The 25,064-nt window shown below is 37.0% G+C and overlaps 1 protein-coding gene across 1 annotated transcript; it reads right to left on the bottom strand.

Annotated features, from left to right (window-relative positions):
- Positions 1-22,445: 22,445 nt before the first annotated feature.
- On the bottom strand, positions 22,446-23,375 carry LOC112832202 (olfactory receptor 8S1-like). The gene has a single exon (XM_025882734.1). The coding sequence runs from the start codon at positions 23,373-23,375 to the stop codon at positions 22,446-22,448; it is 930 nt and encodes a 309-aa protein (XP_025738519.1).
- Positions 23,376-25,064: the final 1,689 nt, after the last annotated feature.

Here is a 25,064-nt window from a genome sequence, read left to right as displayed (position 1 = left end):
GGAGGTCAGGTTTTCACAGCATCTCAGAGTGGGGAGATGAAGGCCCACAGACACGAGGTGACTTGTTCTGCATCACAGTTTATCAGCAGAACAGCCAAGAATGAAACAGAACACTCTGCTGTCAGTCCTATGCTCTTGCCACCACAACACAGCCAGCAGAGGGATGATGTATTTTTTTGTCGTTCAAAGTATGCTTAGAGGACTATATGGTTGTGTCTTAAATATAGCACTGTGCTTAAAATTAAAAAGCTGGACCTGAGAGCTATATGAACTTGAACGAGTCACTTAACCCTTCTGAAGGACAATTTTTCTCATCTTTAAATTTTCTAGAGGGGAGGGGGTGGGGGGATGGGTTATCCTGGTGATGGGTATTAAAGAGGGCACATACTGAATGGAGCACTGGGTGTTATACTCAAACAATGAATCATGGAACACTACATCAAAAACTAATGATGTAATGTATGGTGATTAACATAATAAAAAGAAAAAAAGAAACAATTTGCTTTTAAAGACATATACATGGATACCCACATACACACAAACATATTAAATAAAAGCTCACCAAAAAAAACCCCACATACCCAACTATATGTGATAAAGTAAAAATATAACAAAGTTAACACCTAATATAATTACCTTAATATTTAAACACAACACAGCAAATAATTTCCAGTATAAAAACATTCGGAATTATTTTACTGAATATTGTGGCTATGCTTTCCTGTTTTTTAGTTCAAAGGTGGAACATATATAGACCGGATACATGCTAATCTGATTCAGTACTGAGTCTATTTTTTGTTGTTTTTAACGAAGTTGTGGTTGAAAATCCTAATTTACACAAACAAGTTATTGTGAATAGTAATAATACAAATGCATTCTATATAACAAGAAAATTCTTTAAAATTCATCAAAACTTATGGTAAAATTAAAGTCTTATGACCATTCTTCAGTGTATTTGGAGAACAATGCCACAATATTCCATTTGTATTTCAGGAACCAAATTTAACTGAATTATTTGTTCAGGAGTATGAAAATCAAGTATATGTTTTATCTCAATGTTTCTCCTAATCTTTCAAATACCTCTTTTGGAATTAATAATTAAAAGCCTGAGATAGAGAAGTGAAATGTAATAACTCTAATTTTACTTTTTCAAGTTGTCTTTAATAAGTTACAACAATGCTGAGGTGCCTGGATGGCTCAGTCGGTTGAGCACCGGACTCTTGGTTTTAGATCAGGTCATGATCTCATGACTGGTGGGATGGGGATCAAGCCCTGCATCAGACTCCCTCTGCCCCTCCCCCCACTTGCTCACTCACTATCTTTCTAAAATAAATAAATTTTTGACAAGAACAACAAAAATAAAATAAAATAAAATAAAATAAAATAAAATAAAATAAAATGGAACAATTACATCTGTCTCATGTGGTTGACATGAACTTATTTAAAAAGGCTTTTTGGTCTGCATGGAGCACTGGGTGTTATACGCAAACAATGAATCATGGAACACTACATCAAAAACTAATGATGTAATGTATGGTGATTAACATAATAATAAAAAAATAAAAATAAAAAGGCTTTTTGGTGGTTGAAGACAAATTTCTGAAGAAACTGTTCTGCGGAGCTTTCATGGAAAGGAACTGACTACTAAAAGAAGGGATAGAAAGAAATGGGTGAGCCCTGCCCTTCTTTGGGAATACTTATGGTTAGTGGCATTGCCTTTTCAGATCAAGAAAACTTCTCATTCCTAGTTCTGACAATCATAGCAAAGGCATTGTTGGGGAAAATCCGCTTCCGAAACTTTCTAAGAGACTGAACTCCCAGTCTGTCCTCTCTGCCAGTTATTCTTGTTTGGAGACAAGGAATATAACTTAATGATGTCTTGCTATCCCTAAAGCCATAATATCTTGGAACTCTTAGTGAAAGTCAAGTAAGAGGGGATGAGAAGGACTCCTTCTGTTTCCTTTCCTCCTGCCATTGTATACATTTGAGAGAATGCTCTCCAGTTTTCCATCTGAATGCCCTCCCAACAGCTCCTCCATGCCAAAAGAAGGCCTGCCTTAGTGTCAGGGACCAGGGACATGAACAGAGGAGACAGAGAGATCCCATACGGACAGAAGTACACATAGATCAACATCTCACAAGATTCTACACCCGGGAGGAATAAATTGGTCTATTTATTTACTTTAGGAAAGATATTTCTCTTATGCTTGACTTTTACTTCTTTTTCAATACCATGAGGGATCTGGGTCAGAATAGGATTCCTCCCGGTTGTGCAAACCCATGAAAATTGGACCTTTTTCATCCCTATTGCTGAGCTAGATTATTCTAAATCTGGCTCCTGTTGGGGGTTCTGAGCCAGACTGCCTACTCCCTCACACAGTTGGGCAAGTGGGATGAGAGGGTACTCTAGCTAGGCCTTGGACAAAGTCAATTTTATAACCTGACATTTTCTAAGATCAGACACTGTGGGGTCAGTTCTAGCTAACACCTAAAGGGCTGGCATTCTCTGCACTGGGACTTTCTGGGCCTTGCTGAAAGCCACTAGTTTTTGTCAGTCTTCCTGTAGTAACCTACCTGAGTCCTGAGAAAAGCTCCTGACCAGTTTGTAGGAGTCTTATATTTCTCCAGCCCTATTCTCTTTGGCTATCTCTTTGCCAAGATAACCCCGAGAAGGAGCATGAGGAAAGATCCCAGGGAACCTGCTCACTGCCCATGGGGCAGTGTCAGAGTCATTTGAGATCTCATGATGACTTTGAAGGGCTGGCTGTAATTTGGAAGTAGGGTTACAGAAACATTTCCAGGAAGAGCACAAGGCATGATGCAGAATCTGACAAATAAAGCTCAGTTTAGGGTTTCTCAACCTCAGCTATATGAGTATGTGCATAGAGAGGTATGAGTGTGCCTGCTAGCATGTGCACGTGTGGGCACACACACACACACACCCTTACATACTCATATAAAGTCTAACATTCCCTTTTCTCTTTTGGATTTACTCCAAACTCTATAGTCTTCAGATGTGTTATGTTTTTTCCATCACATTCTCCTCACATGGCCTTGCAAGAGCAAATAGAGCTATGAGGTAGAAACTCTAATTTTCTTGATTTCCCACTTACAAATGTATTCTCTGTCCTTTCTTTAGTAGAGGTATCTGCCTTGAATCCAAGACTAACACCTGTATATGTATTTTAACTACCATTTCATCTTAGCCCTCTGGGTCCTTCTCCTTCAACTGTGCCAATTATCTGTTTTTAACATCAGTTTCTTTCTTTTTAAAGGTTTTATTTATTTATTTAAGATACAGAGAGAGAGAGTACACAGGAACAGGGGGAAGAGTAGAAGGACAAGAATAAGCAGACTCCACACTGAGCTCAGAGCCTGACGTGGGGCTCAATCCCAGGACCCTGTATCATGACCTGAACCAAAATCAAGAGTCGGATGCTCAACCAACTGAGCCACCCTATTATCAGTTTCTGTTACTCATTTGTACTAAGAATATGTCTCATATTTATTTTTTCTTAATTTTATTATGTTGTTAGTCACCATACAATACATCATTAGTTTTTGATGTGGTGATCCAAATCCATTGTTTTTGTATAACACCCAGGGTTCCATGCAGTACGTGCCCTCCTTAATACCCATCGCCGGGCTAACCGATCCCCCCTTCCCCCTCCCCTCTAAACCCTGTTTGTTTCTCAGAGTCCATAGTCTCTCATGGTTCATCTCTCCCTCCAATTCCCCCTGCCCTTCATTTTTCCCTTCCTTCTCCTGACGTCCTCCGTGCCATTCCTTATGTTCCACAAATAAGTGAAACCATATGATAATTGACTTTCTCTGCCTGACTTATTTCACTTAGCATAATCTCCTCCAGTTCCATCTATGTTGATGTAGAATTTGGGTATTCATCCTTTCTGATGGCTGAGTAATATTCCATTGTATATATGGACCACATCTTCTTTATCCATTCATCTGTTGAAGGGCATCTCAGCTCTTTCCACAGTCTGGCTATTGCGGACATTGCTGCTATGAACATTGGGGTGCACCTGGTCCTTCTTTTCACTACATCTGTGTCTTTGGGGTAAATACCCAGGAGTGCAATTGCTGGGTCATAGGGTAGCTCTATTTTAAAATTTTTTGAGGAACCTCCACACTGTTTTCCAAAGTGGCTGTACCAACTTGCATTCCCGCCAACAGTGTAAGAGGGTTCCCCTTTCTCCACAACCTCTCCAACATTTGTTATTTCTCTCCCTGTCCATTTTTGCCACTCTAACTGGTGTAAGGTAGTATCTCAGTGTGGTTTTGATTTGAATTTCCCTAATTGGCTAATGATGATGAACATTTTTTCATGTTTGCTGGCTATTTGTATGTCTTCTTCAGAGAAGTGTCTTTTCACATCTTCTGCCCACTTTTTGACTTGATCATTTGTTTTTTGGGTGTTGAGTTTGAGAAGTTCTTTATAGATCTTGGATACCAGCCCTTTTTCTGTAGTGTCATTTGCAAATATCTTCTCCCATTCTGTGAGTTGCCTCTTGGTTTTGTTGACTGTTTCCTTTGCTGTGCAGAAGCTTTTTATATTGATGAAGTCCCAAAAGTTCATTTTTGCTTTTGTTTCACTAGCTTTTGGAGATGTATCATTTTTTTTTTAAGATTTATTTATTTGACAGAGAGAGACACAGCAAGAGAGGGAACACAAGCAGGGGGAGTGGGAGAGGGAGAAGCAGGCTTCCCGCGGAACGGGGAGCCTGATGCGGGGCTCGATCCCAGGACCCTGGGATCAGGACCTGAGCCGAAGGCAGACGTTCAATGACTGAGCCACCAAGGCACCCCTGGAGATGTATCTTGAAAGAAGTTATTGTGGCCAACGTCAAAGAGGTTACTGCCTATGTTCTCCTCTAGGATTTTGATGGATTCCTGTCTCACATTGAGGTCTTTCATCCATTTTGAGTTTTTCTTTGTGTATGGTGTTAGAGAATGGTCGAGTTTCATTCTTCTGCATGTGGCTGTCCAATTTTCCCAGCACCATTTATTGAAGAGACTGTCTTTTTTCCATTGCATGTTTTTTCCTGCTTTTTCAAAGATTATTTGACCATAGAGTTGAGGGTCCATACCTGGGCTCTCTATTCTGTTCCATTGGTCTATATGTCTGTTTTTGTGCCAGTACCATGCTGTCTTGGTGATCACAGCTTTGTAATATAGCTTGAAATCGGGCAATGTGATGCCCCCAGCTTTGTTTTTCTTTTTCAACATTTCCTTGGCGATTCAGGGTCTTTTCTGATTCCATACAAATTTTAGGATTGTTTGTTCCAGCACTTTGAAAATGTCATTGGAATTTTGATCAGGATGGCATTGAAAGTATAGATTGCTCTGGGTAGCATAGACATTTTAACAATGTTTGTTCTTCCGATCCATGAGCATGGAATATTTTTCCATCTTTTTGTGTCTTCTTCAATTTCTTTCATGAGTGTTCTGTAGTTCCTAGAGTATAGATCCTTTACCTCTTTGGTTAGGTTTATTCCGAGGTATCTTATGGTTTTTGGTGCTATTGTAAATGGAATCGTTTCTCTAATTTTTCTTTCTACAGTTGCATTGTTAGTGTCTAAGAAAGCAACTGATTTCTGTGCATTGATTTTATATCCTGCCACATTACTGAATTGTTGTATGAGTTCTAGTAATTTGGATATGGATTCCAAAATCCTCAACCAAATTCTAACTAATAGGATCCAACAATACATTAAAAGGATCATCCACCACGACCAAGTGGGATTTATCCCCGGGATGGCAAGGGTGGTTCAACATTCACAAATCAATCAATGTGATAGAACACATTAATAAGAGGAGAGAGAAGAATCATATGGTCCTCTCAGTTGATGCAGAAAAAGCATTTGACAAAATACAACATCCTTTCCTGATTAAAACTCTTCAGAGCATAGGGATAGAGGGGAACATTCCTCAAGTTCATAAAATCCATCTATGAAAAACCCACAGCGAATATCATCCTCAATGAGGAAAAGCTGAGCACCTTTCCCTTAAGATCAGGAACACGACAAGGATGCCCACTCTCACCACTACTGCTCAACATAGTACTAGAAGTCCTAGCAACAGCAATCAGACAACAAAAAGAAATAAAATGTATTCAAATTGACAAAGAAGTCAAACTCTCTTTTTGCAGATGACATGATACTTTATGTGGAAAAGCCAAAAGACTCTTTTAAAATTTAAATTCAATTAATTAACATGTAATGTATTATGGGTTTTAGAGGTAAAAGTGTAATTCATCAGTCTTATATAATATCCAGTGCTCATTACATCACATGCCCTCCTTAATGTCCATCACCCAGTTACCCCAAATCCCCACCCCTCCCCTCTAGCAACCCTCAGTTTGTTTCCTATGATTAAGAGTCTCTTATGGTTGGTCTCCCTCTCTGATTTTGTCTTGTTTTATTTTTTTCCTCTCTTCCCCTATGATCCTCTATTTTGTTTCTTAAATTCCACATATCAGTGAGATTACATGGTAAATCTCTTTCTCTGTCTTACTTTGCTTAGCATAATACACTCTAGTTCCATCCATGTTGTTGCAAATGGCAAGATTTCATTTGCTGATGGCCAGTCAGGTGCAGCTGTGGGGGTACTTTTCAGTGGCTTGAAAGTTTGGTACTCTAAGACCTCAAATTCTACTAGGTATCACTGTTGAACTCTTGACCAATTCCCTAATTTCACACATGCAGTCCAATATGATAGTTAATTCTAATAGGGTTGTAATTCAGCAAGTCAGAGAATGAACTTCTAAGTTTGGCTTTAGATCACCTCTAAGCCGTAAGTAAGGTTAGAATTTCCAGATTTGAATTTGTCTTGCTTGAAACTATCCTTGAGTATTAATATTCTTATCCCCACCATCCAATATGAGAGCAGCAGCTTCTTAATCATTATAACATCATTATCAATGGGCGCATAATTTGAGGTGATCAGGGTGGTAAGTACACTTGCCATTGAATACACTGAATATATAAATAGATTTCCTGTCTTTTGCACCTCCTTATATTTTAATTTTAAAAGCCCATACATTTTACTGGGCGTGAAGTGAAGAACATAATTTACTTTTTAGTGCTAATTTGAATACCAGTTTGGATTCTTTGGTTCCAACCAACATTAATTTTAATTTGATTCACACTAGTATAAGTATTTTATTCTCATTTCCTTTAATACAAATTAGTTTTATTTATTTTTTATTACATTCAATTAGCCAATATGTAATACATCATTAGTTTTTGATGTAGTGTTCAATGATTCATTAGTTGCATATAATACCCAGTGCTCATCACCACATGTGCCCTCCTTAATATATAGAATTTAAAGAAAATTTAATGAAAAAATTTCAGCCAAGATAATCAGTCAAGTTATAACCCTAGTGTGCTGTTGGAGGAAACTCCTACTTGCATTTGATCAGAGAAGCTATTCCCCTGGAACAGGATAATATCTGGTCACATATCCCATGTCTAAACCAGACAATGCTCCTGTCAATGTTGCAGCCAGCCTGGAAGTCCACATGCTAACCCAACCCATATTTTCACACTCTTAAAACTTGCCCATGTTCACCTGCTTTGTTCTGACACACATGACTTGTAACCTCAGACTCAGGATAAACTACTGTTTAATTCTTTTTTTTTAAATTTTATTATGTAATGTTAATCACCATACATTACATCATTAGTTTTTGATGTAGTGTTCCATGATTCATTGTTTGCATATAACAACCCAGTGCTCCATGCAGAACGTGCCCTCTTTAATACCCATCACCAAGCTAACCTATCCTCCCACCCCCCTCCCCTCTAGAACCCTCAATTTGTTTTTCAGAGTCCATCATCTCTCATGGTTCATTTCCCCCTCCAATTTCCCCCCTTCATTCTTCCCCTCCTGCTATCTTTTTTTTTTAATGTATAATGTATTATTTGTTTCAGAGGTACAGATCTGTGATTCATCAGTCTTATACAATTCACAGTGCTCACCATAGCACATACCCTCCTCAATGTCTATCACCCAGGCACCCCATCCCTCCCACCCCCCACCACTCCAGCAACCCTCAGTTTGTTTCCTGAGATTAAGAATTCCTCATATCAGTGAGGTCATATGATACATGTCTTTCTCTGATTGACTTATTTTGCTCAGCATAACACTCTCCAGTTCCATCCATGTTGTTGCAACTGGCAAGATTTCGGTTTTTTTATGGCTGCATAATATTCCATTGTATATATATACCACATCTTCTTTATCCATTCATCTGTCAATGGACATCTTGTAGAGCCTCCATTTTTTATTGCACCTCATTAATAGCCTTTTTGATTTCGACTTGGTTAGATTTTAGTTCTTTTACTTCTCCAGAAAGGGTTTCTCTAATATCTTCCATGCTTTTTTCAAGCCCAGCTAGTATCTTTAAAATCATCATTCTGAACCTAGTTCTGACATCTTACTAATGTCCGTATTGATTAGGTCAATGGCAGTCGGTATTGTCTCTTGTTCTTTTTTTTTGAGGTGATTTTTTCCATCTTGTCATTTTGTCCAGAGGAGAATAGATGAATGAGAGAACAAAATGCTAACAGGGTAACAATGACCCCAGAAAAATATACACTAAACAAATCAGAAGAGACCTTCCAGAAAGTGGTCGCTTTTCTGTTCAGAGAGTTGCTGCTATTCTTTTCTTCGATCTCCTGTTGAGTTCGTAGGTATTCAGAATGGTTTGATGCCTATCTAGCTGAATTCCTGGGGCCAGATGAAATTTAGGTCTCCTACTCCTCTGCCATCTTGCTCCTCCCCCCACTACTGTTTAATTCTGTCCAAGTCCATCCCCCCCGGACTTTCCTTCTAACTCAAGACAACGAACCATATTCAGTTGATCAAAGACTGGTCTCTCTTCCCTTGACATTAACCAAGCACTGGATGACTAAGTTCAATTACCTATCTGAATAACCAGTAACACCAGGTGGTGGCAGCTATACTTTGAGATCCACTGACAAATTATTCATATCCAGGGAAAATAATTCAACTTTTTCAGGTAGTATTGAGAATCCTGTACTAGGGCAGATTTGGGAAGAATTCTATTGAAAATTTGTAGTGAAATATATGTTGGCAATAAGAAATGATGAATTATGTATATTATTTTTCTAATATATGCATATTTATTTTCAGTTATTGGAGCATTGGGTTATGAAAATAATGGCTAAAATTTTCATATTTCACTCATTAATTAGATCTGATCTGGGCTCCTGCTGTCCAGATCACCGCATCATCTCCAAAGGATATGGACAAAGCAGCTGGTAGAGAATTGAAGCAGGAAATCCTTTATGTCAGGCAAAAGGCCCATGATACCCAGGGTGTAGAAGGAAAGGGACTGCCATGCTTCTGTGACATGATTTTAGGGTAATACAAAGAAAAACCCCTTTCCTATCTTCAACCTCCAAATACTCCCGACTTATTAACTGCAAAAGATTTTATGAATTATGGGATAAAGTTTATCCTTGAAACAAGTGAAGACAGGATAAGCTTGCATAGTGTATTTGCACACATAAAATACAATGACAGGAAGAAAAGTTGCCATCAGGGGTTTGACCTCCACAGAAGTGGAGCATCAGATTTCTTTTAAGCGTATTTGTAAAGTGTCAGAGGGATTTCCTCAAAAATAAGTAAATAAGTAAAATAATAAAAACAAACCTTTTTACTGTGGTTGATGACCAAAATGTTACCATTAAAGTTCTTTCTTCTGCTGTTTCTAAACATAAAATATCAACAAATTTGGAAAACAAGACACAGTAGTTTTGTTGACAGATAGTAACATCATTAGAGGGAGAGAGTTAATTGGATCCCATCCAAAGGAAAAATAGCTAAAGACTGGTCAGTGCAGAATGAAATATGAAATGACTTTATTTCACAATGTTGATCAGAAAGTATTAGCAGAGAACATTATTAAGTGCATGAATGAATAAGAAGCAGAAGGAGAAAGTGGTCCCATATTTTATTGATTTTGAAAGACAAGGTTGGTCACAAAGGAGCCTAAAGCCCTGGGTTTATGAAGAGGCACTTCGAATGAAAAAAAAACAAAACTAAACTAAAACCAGAATTAAGTGTGTATTGGAGATAAGCATCACTTAGTTCATCATTTTTGCCCAGATTTTGCCTCAATCCTGCCCCACATGTCTCAGGGGTGGGCCATCTAAAGATTATTGTAACTGCAAATAAAGTAATTCTCTGAAGCTCAGAAGTCATTGATGAGGAGACAGTTCAAGCCATGAAGAGTGGGAAATAGGCTCCTAATGTCCTACCATATCCCTATTCACGCTGCTTTCAGATGGTGGACTCAGCTTCTCCAACATAAAATAAGGGCTTTATGCCTGAGGTTCAGTAAGTGCAGCACAATGTTGCCAACATTGTGCAATTCAGACAGGCATATGTGTGGTATAACCCAATTATGTCACTTACTAGCTGTTTAACTTCAATGATATTGTTTGATCTTTTAAACTATAATTGCTCCACCTGCAAACTTAGTAAATTTGGGGGAAATAATATGTCTTACATTTGATTGAATTAGCTTGTACATAAAGAGCTGGAAACAGGATTTCTGATCTATTTTAATTGTTAATGTATCCCAGGAAGAGGAAGAAGAAGGGTATTTCAGAGGAGTAAACTAGTGTGTGTTAGGGAAGAGATAATTTGAGGCCATACTGCAGAAGAGCTATCTCTAGACCTGGAGATAGTGTCTAGACTTGAGAACAGTGAGAACATGACAGGATTCAAAGAGAAGCTAAGCCTCTTAGAAAGAAAGAAGAGAGGAAGGGAGTGAAGGGGAAAAGGAAGCACTCAAGGAGTAGGTTAGGAGGAGACAAAATCATCAGAGGATTCAGAGGAACATTTTCATGCCCTTGAATTCTCTTAGTGGAGAAAGTATCCTGGAGTTTTGAGTCAATAGGTGACAGGATCAGGGATCAGGTGATACTCATTAAAAGAAGATGTACCACAACTTCCCAACTCTGGGAATTGACATTTTCACATATTTTCCTTGTAACTCTAAATATTTCGCTGATAGCATTATCTGAACAAAGGACTATAATGCCCCACCAATCAAAAGACCAGTTGGTTTAGGCTGAACTAAGGAACCCAGGGGACTGGCTCAATAATATATTCCTAGGAGGTACATCTTGAAGCTACAGTCTAGACTAGGTGGTTAAGAAGCTTGAACTTTTAAGAAGACATTAGGGATTTTCTCACATGTGACCTTTGCAACTTGTAAACTGAAGCAATCAACTTGAACTCCTACATGTGCTTTCCTGCTAGTCTGCTGGTAACTGAAGAGAGGTAGGGTTGGAAAAGAGAATTTAGAATCTTTTCCCTCAGGAATACACAGGTCATATGGACCTTCAGAGAATTCGCTTGGGGTCTGAAAAGAGAATCACAACTAACCTCCAGATTATCCTTTCAGGTGTGTGTGAGATTATTTTATTTATTCAACTGGGTTTAACATTAATCAATATTAACATTAATCAAGTGAGGTAATTTTTTTAAATTTTAAAATAACTCATATTAATTTGTATCTTATATAACAAATAGATGGTCATGGTAAAGTATATAAGCAGAATGTAAGTTTCAGTAGCTTTCCTGTGATCTCTCCTATTCTTATGTTACCTCAAAGATCAGGGAGCCAGAAGGGGAGAAGTTGTTGTTAAAGATATTTGATCTAATTACACCTGGTAAGTAGGGAAGTATCCATAGGAATCAGTATGGTGTTGGCTATATATGTCTGTGTCTGTGTGTGTGTAAAACAAATTTTATATATATAGATATGTATGTGTACACACACACACATATATAATTTAGTTTTCAAAAAAATATTTTAATTATAAAATAAAATAAGAATGATTACATATAGGAGGATGGAGAAAACAAACAGGATGGGTAAAACAGGGAAGAAAGTGATGTTGTTTTTAATGTAATTTGTTATATAGTATTGACTTCTGAATAATCTATTTGACCAAACAAAAAAGATTAAATTCTTTAATCTTTAATCTAGACTTTTAAAATATTAAAAATAAATTCAAAATTCTAAAAAACAAAACTAAAACAAACGAGCCTAGCTATATATCAGAGAAGTAATATAATCACCATAGAAAAGAATTATTTCAACTGATCTTAGGATTTTGAGTGGGCTGCTTCTGTGAGAGAGACACTTCATTCAGTAGTCTTATTGTGAGTAATAATATTGATAGTTTTTTGAAATTATTATAGGTATATTTGAAAGATAAAGTAAATTATTATGCAAATAAGGTTAAAAATATTTATTCAGCACAAGAGCAAAGTAAGAAAATATAGAATCAAAGAAGTAAGAATTTGTGATCTTAAATTTGAATTTGAAATATTTATGAACTTGTTACTTTTTTTTCTGCTTTCAATGGCTCTGTCTATTGAAAAAGCCTGGGAGTATTGATAAAGTAGTAATGATCACCTATGGTACCCTGAGTTTGGCTTCTAAATACCATTAAAGGAACCAGAATTCCTTGGGAAAATGGCTGATTACAAGTTTAGGGCTTAAAAAAATCTGGGATTTTTTTTGTGCCAGAAAGTAAGGAAAGCATCAAAACCTATTGTGCTCATCAAAAGGACACAGCAATAAGCCCACAGGCCAAGAATGGAATATTTTAGTAAAAAATAATTAATACATTGAATATATAAAAGACATGATTTAATGACAATGCACATTCAATTATTCAACCAATCAACTGATAAAGGACAGAAAGAAAAATCTCAGTTGGACATCAATAGAGATGTACTAATTAAAGGGAAAGAAAGAAAGTAGTTGTCATGATTTCTAATATGAATTATATTTCAGGGTAATCAAATAAACACTAATTGATATGAGAACTTAATTTTATTCAGATTTATTCCAGCTAATAAATGCAGAAGGAAAAGAAAATAAGAGAATTACCAGTTTGAAACTTCAAATAAAATAAGTACTTCAGGCAATTGTCATCAGTGGTTTGTAAATATATTTAAGTAAAAGAAGGTTGGAGAACTCTACAGTGAAGGGATACAAGTGTAATCACCTGGATCCACTGATCAATCTTGTCATAAAAAAAGTGGAACAACCAGACATCATTCTTCTCTTGATGTAATGTAACATGAAGATCACAACTCCACTTACAAAGATTTTCAGAAAGGACTCAAGTCAAAATTTGGGATCAATGGACAAGGTAAGTAACACAACTAGAAAGACAATTGGCTAAGTCCGGAGTGTAGATATTCCACAGGAATACTGTATGGATTTCTTCAACAACTCAATGGCAGTCACAATTTTCAGATATGCTCAGGAGCTATGAAGGCTCCTGCCTTGGCAGTAGAGTAAGGTTGTTGTAGCATACATGACAGCCCTGGTTCTCCTTTTGGGTAGGATGATCTCCTGAATCCATCATTTTTTCTAGCATTTAGCTCTACTCTCAGGAGTATTCCTTGTCCATTACCCTGCGTGGTCACATCTGAGATGAGCAATGGAGAATACGTCCTTCTTAACATCTTCATAGCTTTCACTGCCTGCTTTTTATTGGGCTTCAACATGTAGAATTTTCTTTAGGGATTGATCAAACACTGGTTTTTGCAGGGCAGGCTTCTTGTCAGTTCTCTGTGTAGGTAATCATAGCCTTAAATCTTGAATAGCCTTCATTTTTAAGTCTGAAGACCCTATTATCTTTTTTTAAAGATTTATTTATTTGGAAGAGAGAGAACATGAGCACATAGAGGGAGAGGAAGAGAATCTCAAACAGACTCCATGCTGAGCATGCTCTGCACTCCCCTCACCCCTATTTAATTGGGACACTTTGAGGCTATCTGAATCAATGGATTTTAGTGAGAAAGTAACACTCAAAACCTTGCTTTGCCAGTATGTTTTTGCCTTTTGGTGTGAAAGGAATTTAGTCTCATCTCCTATTATGGCCTTTCATCAAAGCCAGTGCTTATAACTGTATCAGTTTCAGATCAGAAGCAATCAACATTTCATTCCCATTAAAACTCTCAGTTACAGAATTCTCAGTTAATACAGATTGTTAACTGTAGGCAAAAAGTAACTCGGTAGACTGTATTTCTTTCCATTTCTGCTTGTGGGCAGGAATTCTAGCCATAATTTATCTCTCATAAGACTTTGCTAAAATAAAAAGAAGGCAGTCAACATCCACCAACATCCTGTATTTTTACTATCATTTCCTCTAATGTTATGTTGTCAGTAAGCACATGGGTTGCCTTTCAGGGTACCATGTATGAAACTTTGATCAAATAATTTATTATAACCTAACTAGGGTGTTGGATTTTCTAGTATTCAGGGTTTGGTTTTTTTTTTTTTTAAGTAGGCTCCACACCCAGCATGGAGCCCAACACTGGGCTTGAACTCACAACCCTGAGATCAAGACCTGAGCTGAGATCATGGGTTGGACACGTAACCAATTGAGCTACCTAGGTGCCCCTAGTATTCAGTTTCTAAATCCCTACTGCTTGCACCAAACCCCACATATTATAGGTTTTGTTTCTCCACTTCCTGGAATCACATTCTATATTCTTTAGGATAATATTTATTTATAAGTATCTGAGATGAAAACAATAATAGCTTAAGAAACACAGAATTTTATTTTTGTCATGTAAAAGTCTGTAGGTATTCAGGGTTGCTATTATGGCTTTATTTCCCAAAGTCTTCAGCATCCCAGCAACTCATATTTGAGTGGCTTCCATTCCCAAATGTGGTAGACAACATGAGTATCCCTGCTCCTGCATTATAAATGCAGTCGAACAAGCAATAAGGAGAAAGGGATAAGAAAAAAGTGGAAAAATGCAAGAGACAGTACTCTTTCAAGAATGACTCCTTAAAACTTTCACATTATACCTCACTGGTCTGAATTTAATCATGTGGTCACACATGGCTGCAAGAAAGACTGGTTAAAGAATTATTCTGCATATACATGTGCTTGGATAAAGAACTGTAATAATAGGTATTTGGTGACAATGAGCAATCTCTGCAGTCCGTTAATATAAAATGAGAAAAGATAACCAGAAAACTATAGAATAAAATTATTATTACTGATGCAAAAATTCTGAGTAAACTATTAGTGAATTGAACATAGCAATGTATCAAACTAAAATTCAGTATGACCAAACAAGGATTAATGCCAAAATATAAGGACGGCTTCATATCAGGAAGTTTACTACAAAAACATTACAACAAGATGGCCTAATGTGTCCCTCAGGTTGACTAGTCTTGAGATGGGCTTCTTTCTTTTTCCTGATGCTAGACCCCTGACTTCTCTTTCCTTAGAACATTTACTTTAGAAAACTTGTTATCATAAATCATTTCTCTATCTCTTTGAGATGTAATCTTTTAAAAGGCCTGTTGCCAATTTTACAACTCAGGAATGTCCTTCTGAAAGAACTGGGAAATATCTTTTTGAAATGCAATCTCAAGAAAGATAAGCATCTTGGATCTCCCAGATTCTGTGGGAGGGTAGGAGCCAAATTTCAAGGGCACATTGGTCTAAGTTGTAAAACTACCACCTGTCATGAAGATACAAGAGAGTTTACTTTTCCTCTGGGTAAAACCAATTAGCAAACACAGATAACCTAGGATCTTCCCCCTCACCATAGTTCTTAAAACCCTACCATCTTTTGTTTCAGTGGAGTTGAGTTCAGACTCAGTTCTGGACTTTCTACTGCAATAGTCTTGAACACAGTCTTCTTTATTTCTTTATTTTATCTAGTGCAATTCTTGCTTTGACAATATCAAACAATCAAAGAAGTAAAACTGTGGCAATAGTAGTAGATGCTGAAAAGTAATTTATAAAATTCTGTACCCATTGCTAATAAATAGCAACCTAGTCCTAAAATAAAATATTATAGGAAATATTATCTCAAAAGTGAAATACTAAAAAAAATTCAGTTAAATTTAAGAATAAGCCAGGGATGCTCATTGATATCATTATTAAATATTTTCATTTTCAAAAAACTTTTTCACAAATTAAAAAAAAGAATGAAATTACTATATGGATATGAGAAATAAACACTATAAAATTTCTTTTCTTGGTTGTATAATTGCATGTCTAGGACACTTAAGAGATTATTATAGTAAAAGAAAAAAGAGTTAATAAGAGATTTTGGTACAGTGGCTCATTGCATCCATCTGGGTTCACCTGAAACCACAGAAAGGAATTTGATACAGGTCTCAGTTGCTTATGAAAAATTTTAAAAATATTTTTATTGATTTATTTGAGAAAGAAAGAGAGTGAGCATGAGAGGGGGAGGGTCAGAGGGGGCAAAGGAGAAGCAGACTCCCTGCTGAGCTGGGAGCCCAATGTGGGGCTTGATCCCAGGACCCCGAGATCATGACCTGAGCTGAAGGCAGACGCTTAACCGACTGAGCCACCCAGGTGCCCCTGCTTATGAAAATTTTTAAGAAGGGCTGGAGGACCATCAAAAGGAATGAGATCTTGCCATTTGCAACGACGTGGATGGAACTGGAGGGTGTTATGCTGAGTGAAATAAGTCAATCAGAGAAAGACATGTATCACATGACCTCACTGATATGAGGAATTCTTAATCTCAGGAAACAAACTGAGTGTTACTGGAGTGGTTGGGGGTGGGAGGGATGGGGTGGCTGGGTGATAGACATTGGGGAGGGTATGTGCTACGGTGAGCGCTGTGAATTGTGCAAGACTGTTGAATCACAGATCTGTACTTCTGAAACAAATAACGCAACATATTTTAAGAAAAAAGAAAAAGAAGATAACAGGAGAGGAAGAAAAGGGGAGTATGTCAGAGGGGGAGACGAACCATGAGAGATGATGGACTCTGAAAAACAAACTGAGGGTTCTAGAGGGTAGGGGGGTGGGGGGATGGGTTAGCCTGGTGATGGGTATTGAGGAGGGCACGTTCTGCATGGAGCACTGGGTGTTATGAACAAACAATGAATCATGGAACACTGCACCAAAAACTAATGATGTAATATATGGTGATTAACATAACAATAAAAAGTTAAAAAAAAAAAAAAAGAAGGGCTGGAGGAGCAGGCACCAGGATGATCTTCTAGTTAATAATCTACACAGATCCTAGAACCACTCCCTTGTCACAATAGGAAAAGCTGGGGCCACTGGTACAGAAAGCCAAGGAATTAGGAAATTTCTACTGCTGCAGTTGACTAAAGAGCCATGCTACTTTCAACCTAGTCAAAAGCTGTCTCTACTATTGTAGAAGCTTCTAAATCACGGCGTCTTCACCACAGCTGCTGTCTGCAAAGTCATGCCATCTCTACCATGATCTAGGTCAGAAAAAAGGATAACACATCTTGCCATTGTTCGTTCTCCTAGGATTAAGGTCCAAATTATTATTTCATATGAATATGTCTGAAACCTAAGAAAGATTCTTAAAGCTAGATCCAATGGAGTTTGCAAATATAGTTGTTACCCTTCTAGTTTCTGCATTCTAGAATAGGATAGGAAGGGATTCAAACAAATGCAATCCATAGAATCTTCCATACTGGGTACAACAGTAATTATTTAAAACTTGCCATCTTTCTCTGTACTATTAGTAAGAACCTATAAACAAAAATGGGAAAACAACCCATTTATAATAGTGACAGAATTTTTTTATACTTATGGGTACATTTAAGAAGAATGGCACAGGACCTACATAATGATAATCTGTGAAATTTTATTTAGGGATATAAACAATATCTGAACAAATTCAAAGATATATTCTTGTGAGAGTATTCTTATTGGGATGACTAAATATCATTAAAAGTCTACTATCCCCAAACTAGTTTTTTTTTAATTATGTTATGTTAGTTCCCAAACTAGTTTCTAAATTTGATGCCATTTCAGTTGTAATGCCAAAATTGTATTTCTTTGAAGTTGAAAAAAGGATACTGAAGCTCATTTAATAGAACTGAGGAGGAATGATAGTGGTGGGGAGGAAGATATTGAAGGAGCCTTATCTTGCCAAATATCCACATAATATTTTAATAAAAAGAGATAAGTAGGACATTGTTAAAATTAAAAACCCATAAATATATCTCAGATTTAGTGTGACTCATTTGCTATTTTAGTTCAGTTAGAAAAGAATGAGTCATTTATTAATGTTGCTGTCACAAGTTGTTATCCAACATGTTCATGAATTTAGACATCTATTTCACACCAAGTACAAACATGAATTCCAAATGATTACAGACTTAAATGTAAAAAGTTAAAAATTAAAGGCTAATAAGAAGGACATCTAGGAAACTTTTTAAAATCAAAGCTGAGGCAGACCTTTACATAGATGGGTAAAGAGACTTGATGTTTAAAGAAAATAAATTATGTATGAATATATAAAAACAAAAACTTTGGCATGGCAAAAGATACCATAAAAAAAGATAAGAGCAAATAATAGAGCTGAAAAAACACTTGCTGCGTAGAATACAAATGGTTAACATACCTGAAATGTAAAGTGCTCTAAAACATTAATAAAAACCGCAAACAAGCCAAAAGTAAAATGGGCTATGGTTATGATCATCACAAAAGATCAAATGCAAATAGTGAACTAATATGTGGAAAGGTGTTAATATTGCCTAGTAGTCAGAAGAACACAAACTGAAATAAAAATATCATTATATAATAAACTATAACATATTGCAGGCTCAGTAGGGGTTAAAGGGCACTCTTACTCTGCTGGTGGAAATGTAAAGTATACCTGGTAAACAATTTGGCAACATCAATTAAAATTAGAAATACACATACACTTTACAATTCTATTTCTGGGAATCAATTCTAGATAAATAAAAACATTAAATTTCATGTTATGTACTGAAAAATGTTTATTGTAGCATTTTTTGTAGTGGTTAAAAATGGGAAGCAAAGTTGTTTCCATATTTTGGCTAGGCAAAACATGTCAGACTGAGAAAGACATATACCATATGATTTCACTTTTACATGGTCTAAAAACAAAACAAATAAACAAATAAACAAAAAGCAGAATCAGACCTGTGAACACAAAGAATTGATGGTTGCTGGAGGGGAGATGGGTCAGGGGATGGGCAAAATGGGTGGAGGGGAGTGGGAGATACAGGCTTCCAGTTATGGAAGGAATAAATCCAGGAATAAAAGGCACAGCATAAGGAATATGTCAATGATATTGTAATAGTGTTGCATTATGACAGATGGTAGCTACACTTGTGGTGGGCCTAACATAAGGTATAAAGAAGTTAATCACTATGTTCTACACCTGAAACTAATGTAATATTGTATGCCAACTATACTCATATAAAAAAATTTTTTTAAATGGAAGCAAAGTGAATCCATACATAGGGGAATGGCTTGAGAAACTATGACACAGTCACAAGATGGGATTTAATGCTGACACACAAAAAAATGAATTAGAGCTATGCCATTTGACATGTAGTAAGTTTTATAAATTATTAATGAATGAGAAAAGAAAAATGTGTATTATATATAGTGTTTAAACAGAGATAGAAAAGCTTCTATATATACATATATATATATGACAGAATATGCATGCAGAAATTTGAATATGAATATATAAGCCAAAGAAAGTTAAGAAAGATAAATACTTTGTAGTTAACATGGTTTACCTTGAGTGGAAAATAAGTAGGAGAAGATGTTGAAAGGGTGGCAAGCCCCCTGCTCCCTGGGCCCCAAATCACCAGGAAATAGACTGTATGATATGATCTCATTTAGGTATTTATATAAAATGATGTCTGGATTAATATATATGTAAAAATTATTTTAAAAAACACCACCACACAGCAATTAATTATACACTCCTTAGTTAAGAGAAAGTAAAATTCATTCCTAGAAATATTCCCTAGATTATTGGAGATAAAAATTTATCCATTACTATCATTTCTTCTATGTGTAATTCTTTCCTCCTCTGATTCTGATTTTAGCTTTCAGGCCATGTTAGTTTGAATTCTACGCCTCAATAGAGCATCATGGAAGAATATAAGATAGGAGAAGTTCCTAACTTTCTTCCATTAGGGAGACAGCATGCTAAGCAAGGTAGACATTGTAGCTTTAGCAAGATTAGAGGTTCGTTGTTTTCCAGGTCCTCCAAATTCTCCACAATGTCATTATTCCAATTATTCAGATGATACAATTCCCTGATAAACATCTAATTCTCCCATAAGCAACCTGTTGTGATAGCAAATTCATGGAATCAATCTCTGAGTTATTTTGTATAGCCTCTGCTCTATATCTGTAAAATGAAAGATATCGTTTCAGCATAGGGAAAGAAAGGCCCTGAAGTTCATTCTGTACTTTAAGGTCAAAAATCAAGAAATGAAATAATTATCTTGACAACAGAAGACCTGTGGTCTTGGCATTCCTCTTTCTCTTGGACTTGCTTAATTTTAGCACTTTTTCCTTATTCAGAGGCTTAGCACAATATCCACAGTCTCGGGCAATCATGGGTCTTAACGGTGGCAATTACACATCATGAGCAGAAAAAAATGGAAGGACAACTCACTTCACTGTACACATAGCACAATAACTAATTCTACATATCCTCACTTCCCTGAGAGGTGTTGTCTACAAATCAATCTCCAGTTCCAATTTCAAAACTAATTTGCTTTCTTTGAAAACAACAGAAACTGACTGTGGATGACCTGATTAAAGGCAGAAAAGGAACTTTTGGGGGAAAAAAGGATGATTCACAAAACAGAAGAGGAAGGGTAGCATACAAATTACTTTCTTTTCTCAAATCTTAACCAAATAACTAATTCTAAACACTTTGCATTTCACTAAAGTTCAGTTGACTTAATTTCACCTTTGATACCTATATCAGTTACCATTCTTTAGTTGTAAGCAACTGAATCTGATAGTAAATAATTATAAAAAGGATCATCTGAATGAATCAGATAGCCTTCTTTTTTAGGGGATCATTTTATAAAAATATTATTTTTTATATCTATGTGGACATCTATTGCTATTGGTTGCTCATTACTCCTTCACACTTCTTCAAATAATTACACCCAAATCCTTAGGAAAACTAGTTCTCTCAAATTTATGTCTGTAATACGGGGTGATCCAATAACCTAGGAGAGGCTCACTTTCTATCCCTTTCTCCTAACAGTACACTGAGGCAAGGATTAAAACCAAGATCCAAGTGAGGTTATTCAGAATCTTACTCTAGGAAATTCAAGTACTTAGCAGGAATAAACAACAAGAAAAGACAGCATTTGGAACAGAGTCAATCTGACTGTAGTGCCTAAAGAGACCATGAAATCTGGCTCCCCTAGCAGTTGTCCTTCCTGAGGTCATATATTTAACAAAAATAGTAACAATAACTAATTTGTTACATTTCTTAACTCATGTCAAGAAGTGTGCTAAGTTCCTGTGTTAGGCAGGCTGCCCCCAAAGAGGTCCTCCTAAATCCCTGGAAACTATGAATATGTTATATGGCATAAGGGATTGGGCAGATGTATAAAATTGTAGACCTTAAAATAGGGAGAGTATCCTGGATTATCCAGGTGGGCTCCGTCTAATCACATGAATCCTTAAAAGCAAGGAAACTTCTCCAGCTGTAGTCAGGAAAAAAGCCAGAAGGGAAGGTCAGAGATAATATAAGCATAAGAAGAACTCAACTGACCATTGTTGGCTTTAATCATGGATAAGGGCCATTAGCCAGAGACTGTGTGGCCCCTAGAAACTGAGAACAATTCCCAGCCAAGAGCCAGCAAAGAAACAGGAACCTCAGTTTGTGGAATTCAGAGAACTGACTTCTGCCAACAACCTGAATGATGTCTCCTCCAGATCCTTCAGGTAAGGCCTGCTGGCTTGATTTGGGCCTTGTGTGATCCAGAAAAGTGGAATCAGTTGAGCCTATCCAGATTCTGACGTAAAGATCTCGGAGATAATGTATTTCTGCCATTTTAAATCACTAAGTTTGTGGTAATTTGTTATAGCTGCAATAGAAAACTAATACGGTACCTTACCTTTATTATCTTACTTAATCATCTCAACAGGTATGAGATACATTTATTGTTAGTTTTCCTTTGCTGGTGAGGAAATGAGGATGTTTGCAGACATAAATTTGAGAGAACTAGTTTTCCTAAGGATTTGGGTGTAATTATTTGAAGAAGTGTGAAGGAGTAATGAGCAACCAATAGCAATAGATGTCCACATAGATATAAAAAATAATATTTTTATAAAACGATCCCCTAAAAAAGAAGGCTATCTGATTCATTTCTCCTTTTCTAAATACAAATTCACCCTAATCAGCCTGAGATATTAGTTTTCTGTCCTCTTCATGAGCATTTTCAAGGAAATAAATGCCACTATGTTCTCTGTAGCATCTAGCATCATGAACAACCAAGAAACTCTACTTAAAATCCATTATTTGATCATGTAGCATAATAGTTCAGTTTCCCTTTAGTCATGATTTTGTGTCTACTACATGAAAGAATGCAAGTATTTTCTGAATATTCTTCCCATAGCTGCCCTCACCTCCTTGTTCTGCAGGCTATAAATGAGGGGGTTTAGCATGGGAGTGACCACACTGTACTGTAAGGAGAACATCATCTCCATAGGGGAGCCTGAAGTTGGCAAGAGATAGCTGAGGAAACCTGAGCCATAGAACAAGGTCACAGTAGTGAGGTGGGAGGAGCAGGTGGAGAAGGCCTTGCCTCTGCCTGAGGTGGAGCTGATACTCAGGATGGTGGAGACAATTTGGGCATAGGAGAAAACAATCATAAGGAAGGTTCCAAAGAAATGTAGGACAGAGGAGCAGAGCAGGAATGTGAAGTTGGTGGAGGTATCAGAGCAAGACAGAGAGAAGAGAGAAGACAGCTCACAGCTGAAGTGGGGAATAGTCTGGTCCTCACAATAGTCTAAATTGACAGCCAAGAGGATATTGATGAGAGCATCAGCTAAGGCCAGGCCCCAGGAACCCCACACCATCCCAATACAGAGCTGGTTGCCCATCACTTGGCCATAGAGCAGAGGGGAGGTGATGGCTACATAGCGGTCATAGGCCATCACAGCCAGGAGACAGGCCTCAGCACCCCCCGTGGCAAACACAAAGAAGGCCTGAGCCAGGCAGCTCTCTACAAAGATGGTTTTGCTTTCAGAAAGTAGATTCTCCAGCATCTTGGGGACTGTGACAGATGAGTGGCAGAGGTCCAGGAAGGAGAGCTGTCTCAAAAAGAAGTACATGGGCATGTGGAGGTGGGAATCAGCCCTAATCACCAGCAGCATCAAGAAATTTCCCATCAGAGTGAAGAGATAAATCAGAAGGAATAACACAAAGAGCATGTCCTGAATATTAGGGTCAATGGATAGTCCAAGGAGAATGAACTCACTGATAGCACTGTAGTTTTTCATTGCCACATAGAGAAGTATTCTCTCTGGAAAACAAGAAGATCCACCAAAAGTCTTTCAGTGCATCTCAGTACCCCACTACCTAGATCTTATTCAATATGAATATCTTTTCATTACTGTTCCACAATCCACATTCAGGTATTTAAAAGTTAATTTCTTGGTCATCATCTTGCCATTGGTATTTTAAATAAGCCAAGATCCTATTTTTTATTATGATCTTTTTTAGAGCCATAATGTAGTTTAGAGTGATACATTTGAAAAGAAGTTTCCTGATATGAGAAGAAGGTAGAGAAGAAAATCTCAGGAGTGAATTACCTGAGAAATTGAGGTAGGATTAAGTCTAGATTCAAAGGACTTAGGTAGGAGCAGGGATACTTTCTGTATTCTATGTCTAGGAGAGACAGTCAAGAGTACAAGAAGTGAGTTTCCATTTGACTGCTTCCATTTGTTTTCAATAAAGTGTAAATGAGATTATTGGTTGTTCATGTGGCTGTGTGCAGGCATGCCCACATATACACAATAAATTATAAAGGTATTGATAATGATAAAAGTATGTGCACGATCATGGGCATAGGGGTCAATGTGAAGTGTAAGAAACTATTACAGGATAGGAGGACAATAAGACATCAAGAAATTAGAAACTAGATGTGGAATTAGATTGTTCTGGATTCTTATACTTTTAAATTTCCTTCATTTTATTTAATGGCATCACATTGTAATTTAATTTTAAAATACATTCACAAAGTAATAATAAAGTTTTAAAAACTGGTAGCCTAGATCATGATGCCCAGTGATATTTTAGGTGGGCAATGCTATGACTACAATCGGTCATGAGAAGCTGTTTCCACTTAATAGGACAATGTTTTGATTAGATCATCATGCTAACCCTAAAACTCACATATCCAGGAATATATGTAGTCACCACTCCTGTCGAGGCCATTATTGCAGGTTTTAAGGCCCCCATATGGTTATCCAAACTCTCTCCTCATACTTTGAAACTTGTGCATATATCCTCATACTGGCCTGATATTTTAGACTTCACCTAAGTCTCAATATAACTGCTCAATATTCTTGCCTCAAACTGGAGGTGCTCCCTGGCCCTTGCTATTCTAATTCAGCATTACTTCATTTACTCCATCAGTGAAGACTGAGGGATCTATCCTGTTGTTGATTCACTGACTGAACAGCTAAGCATGCCAGTCCATGTAAGGAACAAAACCTAATTATCTGAATTCTTAGTTGGTAGTACAATGTTTTGTGGCAACAATACTTTCAGATCCAGTAAGTAATAAAACTCTTCAGCTTGTGAAGTCAACATTAAGAATACTATTTTAACAAGACAGAGGATCATAGGGGAAGGGAGAGAAAAATGAAACAAGATGAAACCAGAGAGGGAAACAAACCATAAGAGACTGTTTTGTTTTGTTTTGTTTTCATAAGAGACTCAATCTCAGGAAACAAACTGAGGGTTGCTGGAGTGGAGGGGGGTGGAAGGGATGGTGTGGCTGGGTGATGGACATTGGGTAGGGTATGTGCCATGGTGAGTGCTGTGAATTGTGTAAGACTGATGAATCACAGACCTATACCCCTGAGACAAATAATACATTATATGTTAATAAAAAAAAAGAAAGAAAAAAGAATACTCTTTTAAAGGAGAAGTAGAAAATCATAAATTGGAAGTTAACATTTATG

Source organism: Callorhinus ursinus, unplaced genomic scaffold, assembly GCF_003265705.2.
Source record: "Callorhinus ursinus isolate GAN/ISIS: 27379988/994484 unplaced genomic scaffold, GSC_fseal_2.0 scaffold44, whole genome shotgun sequence".
Lineage (NCBI taxonomy): Eukaryota > Metazoa > Chordata > Mammalia > Carnivora > Otariidae > Callorhinus > Callorhinus ursinus.
The sequence above is the reverse complement of the archived record's forward strand: the minus strand, read 5'-3'. Positions and strand labels throughout refer to the sequence as shown.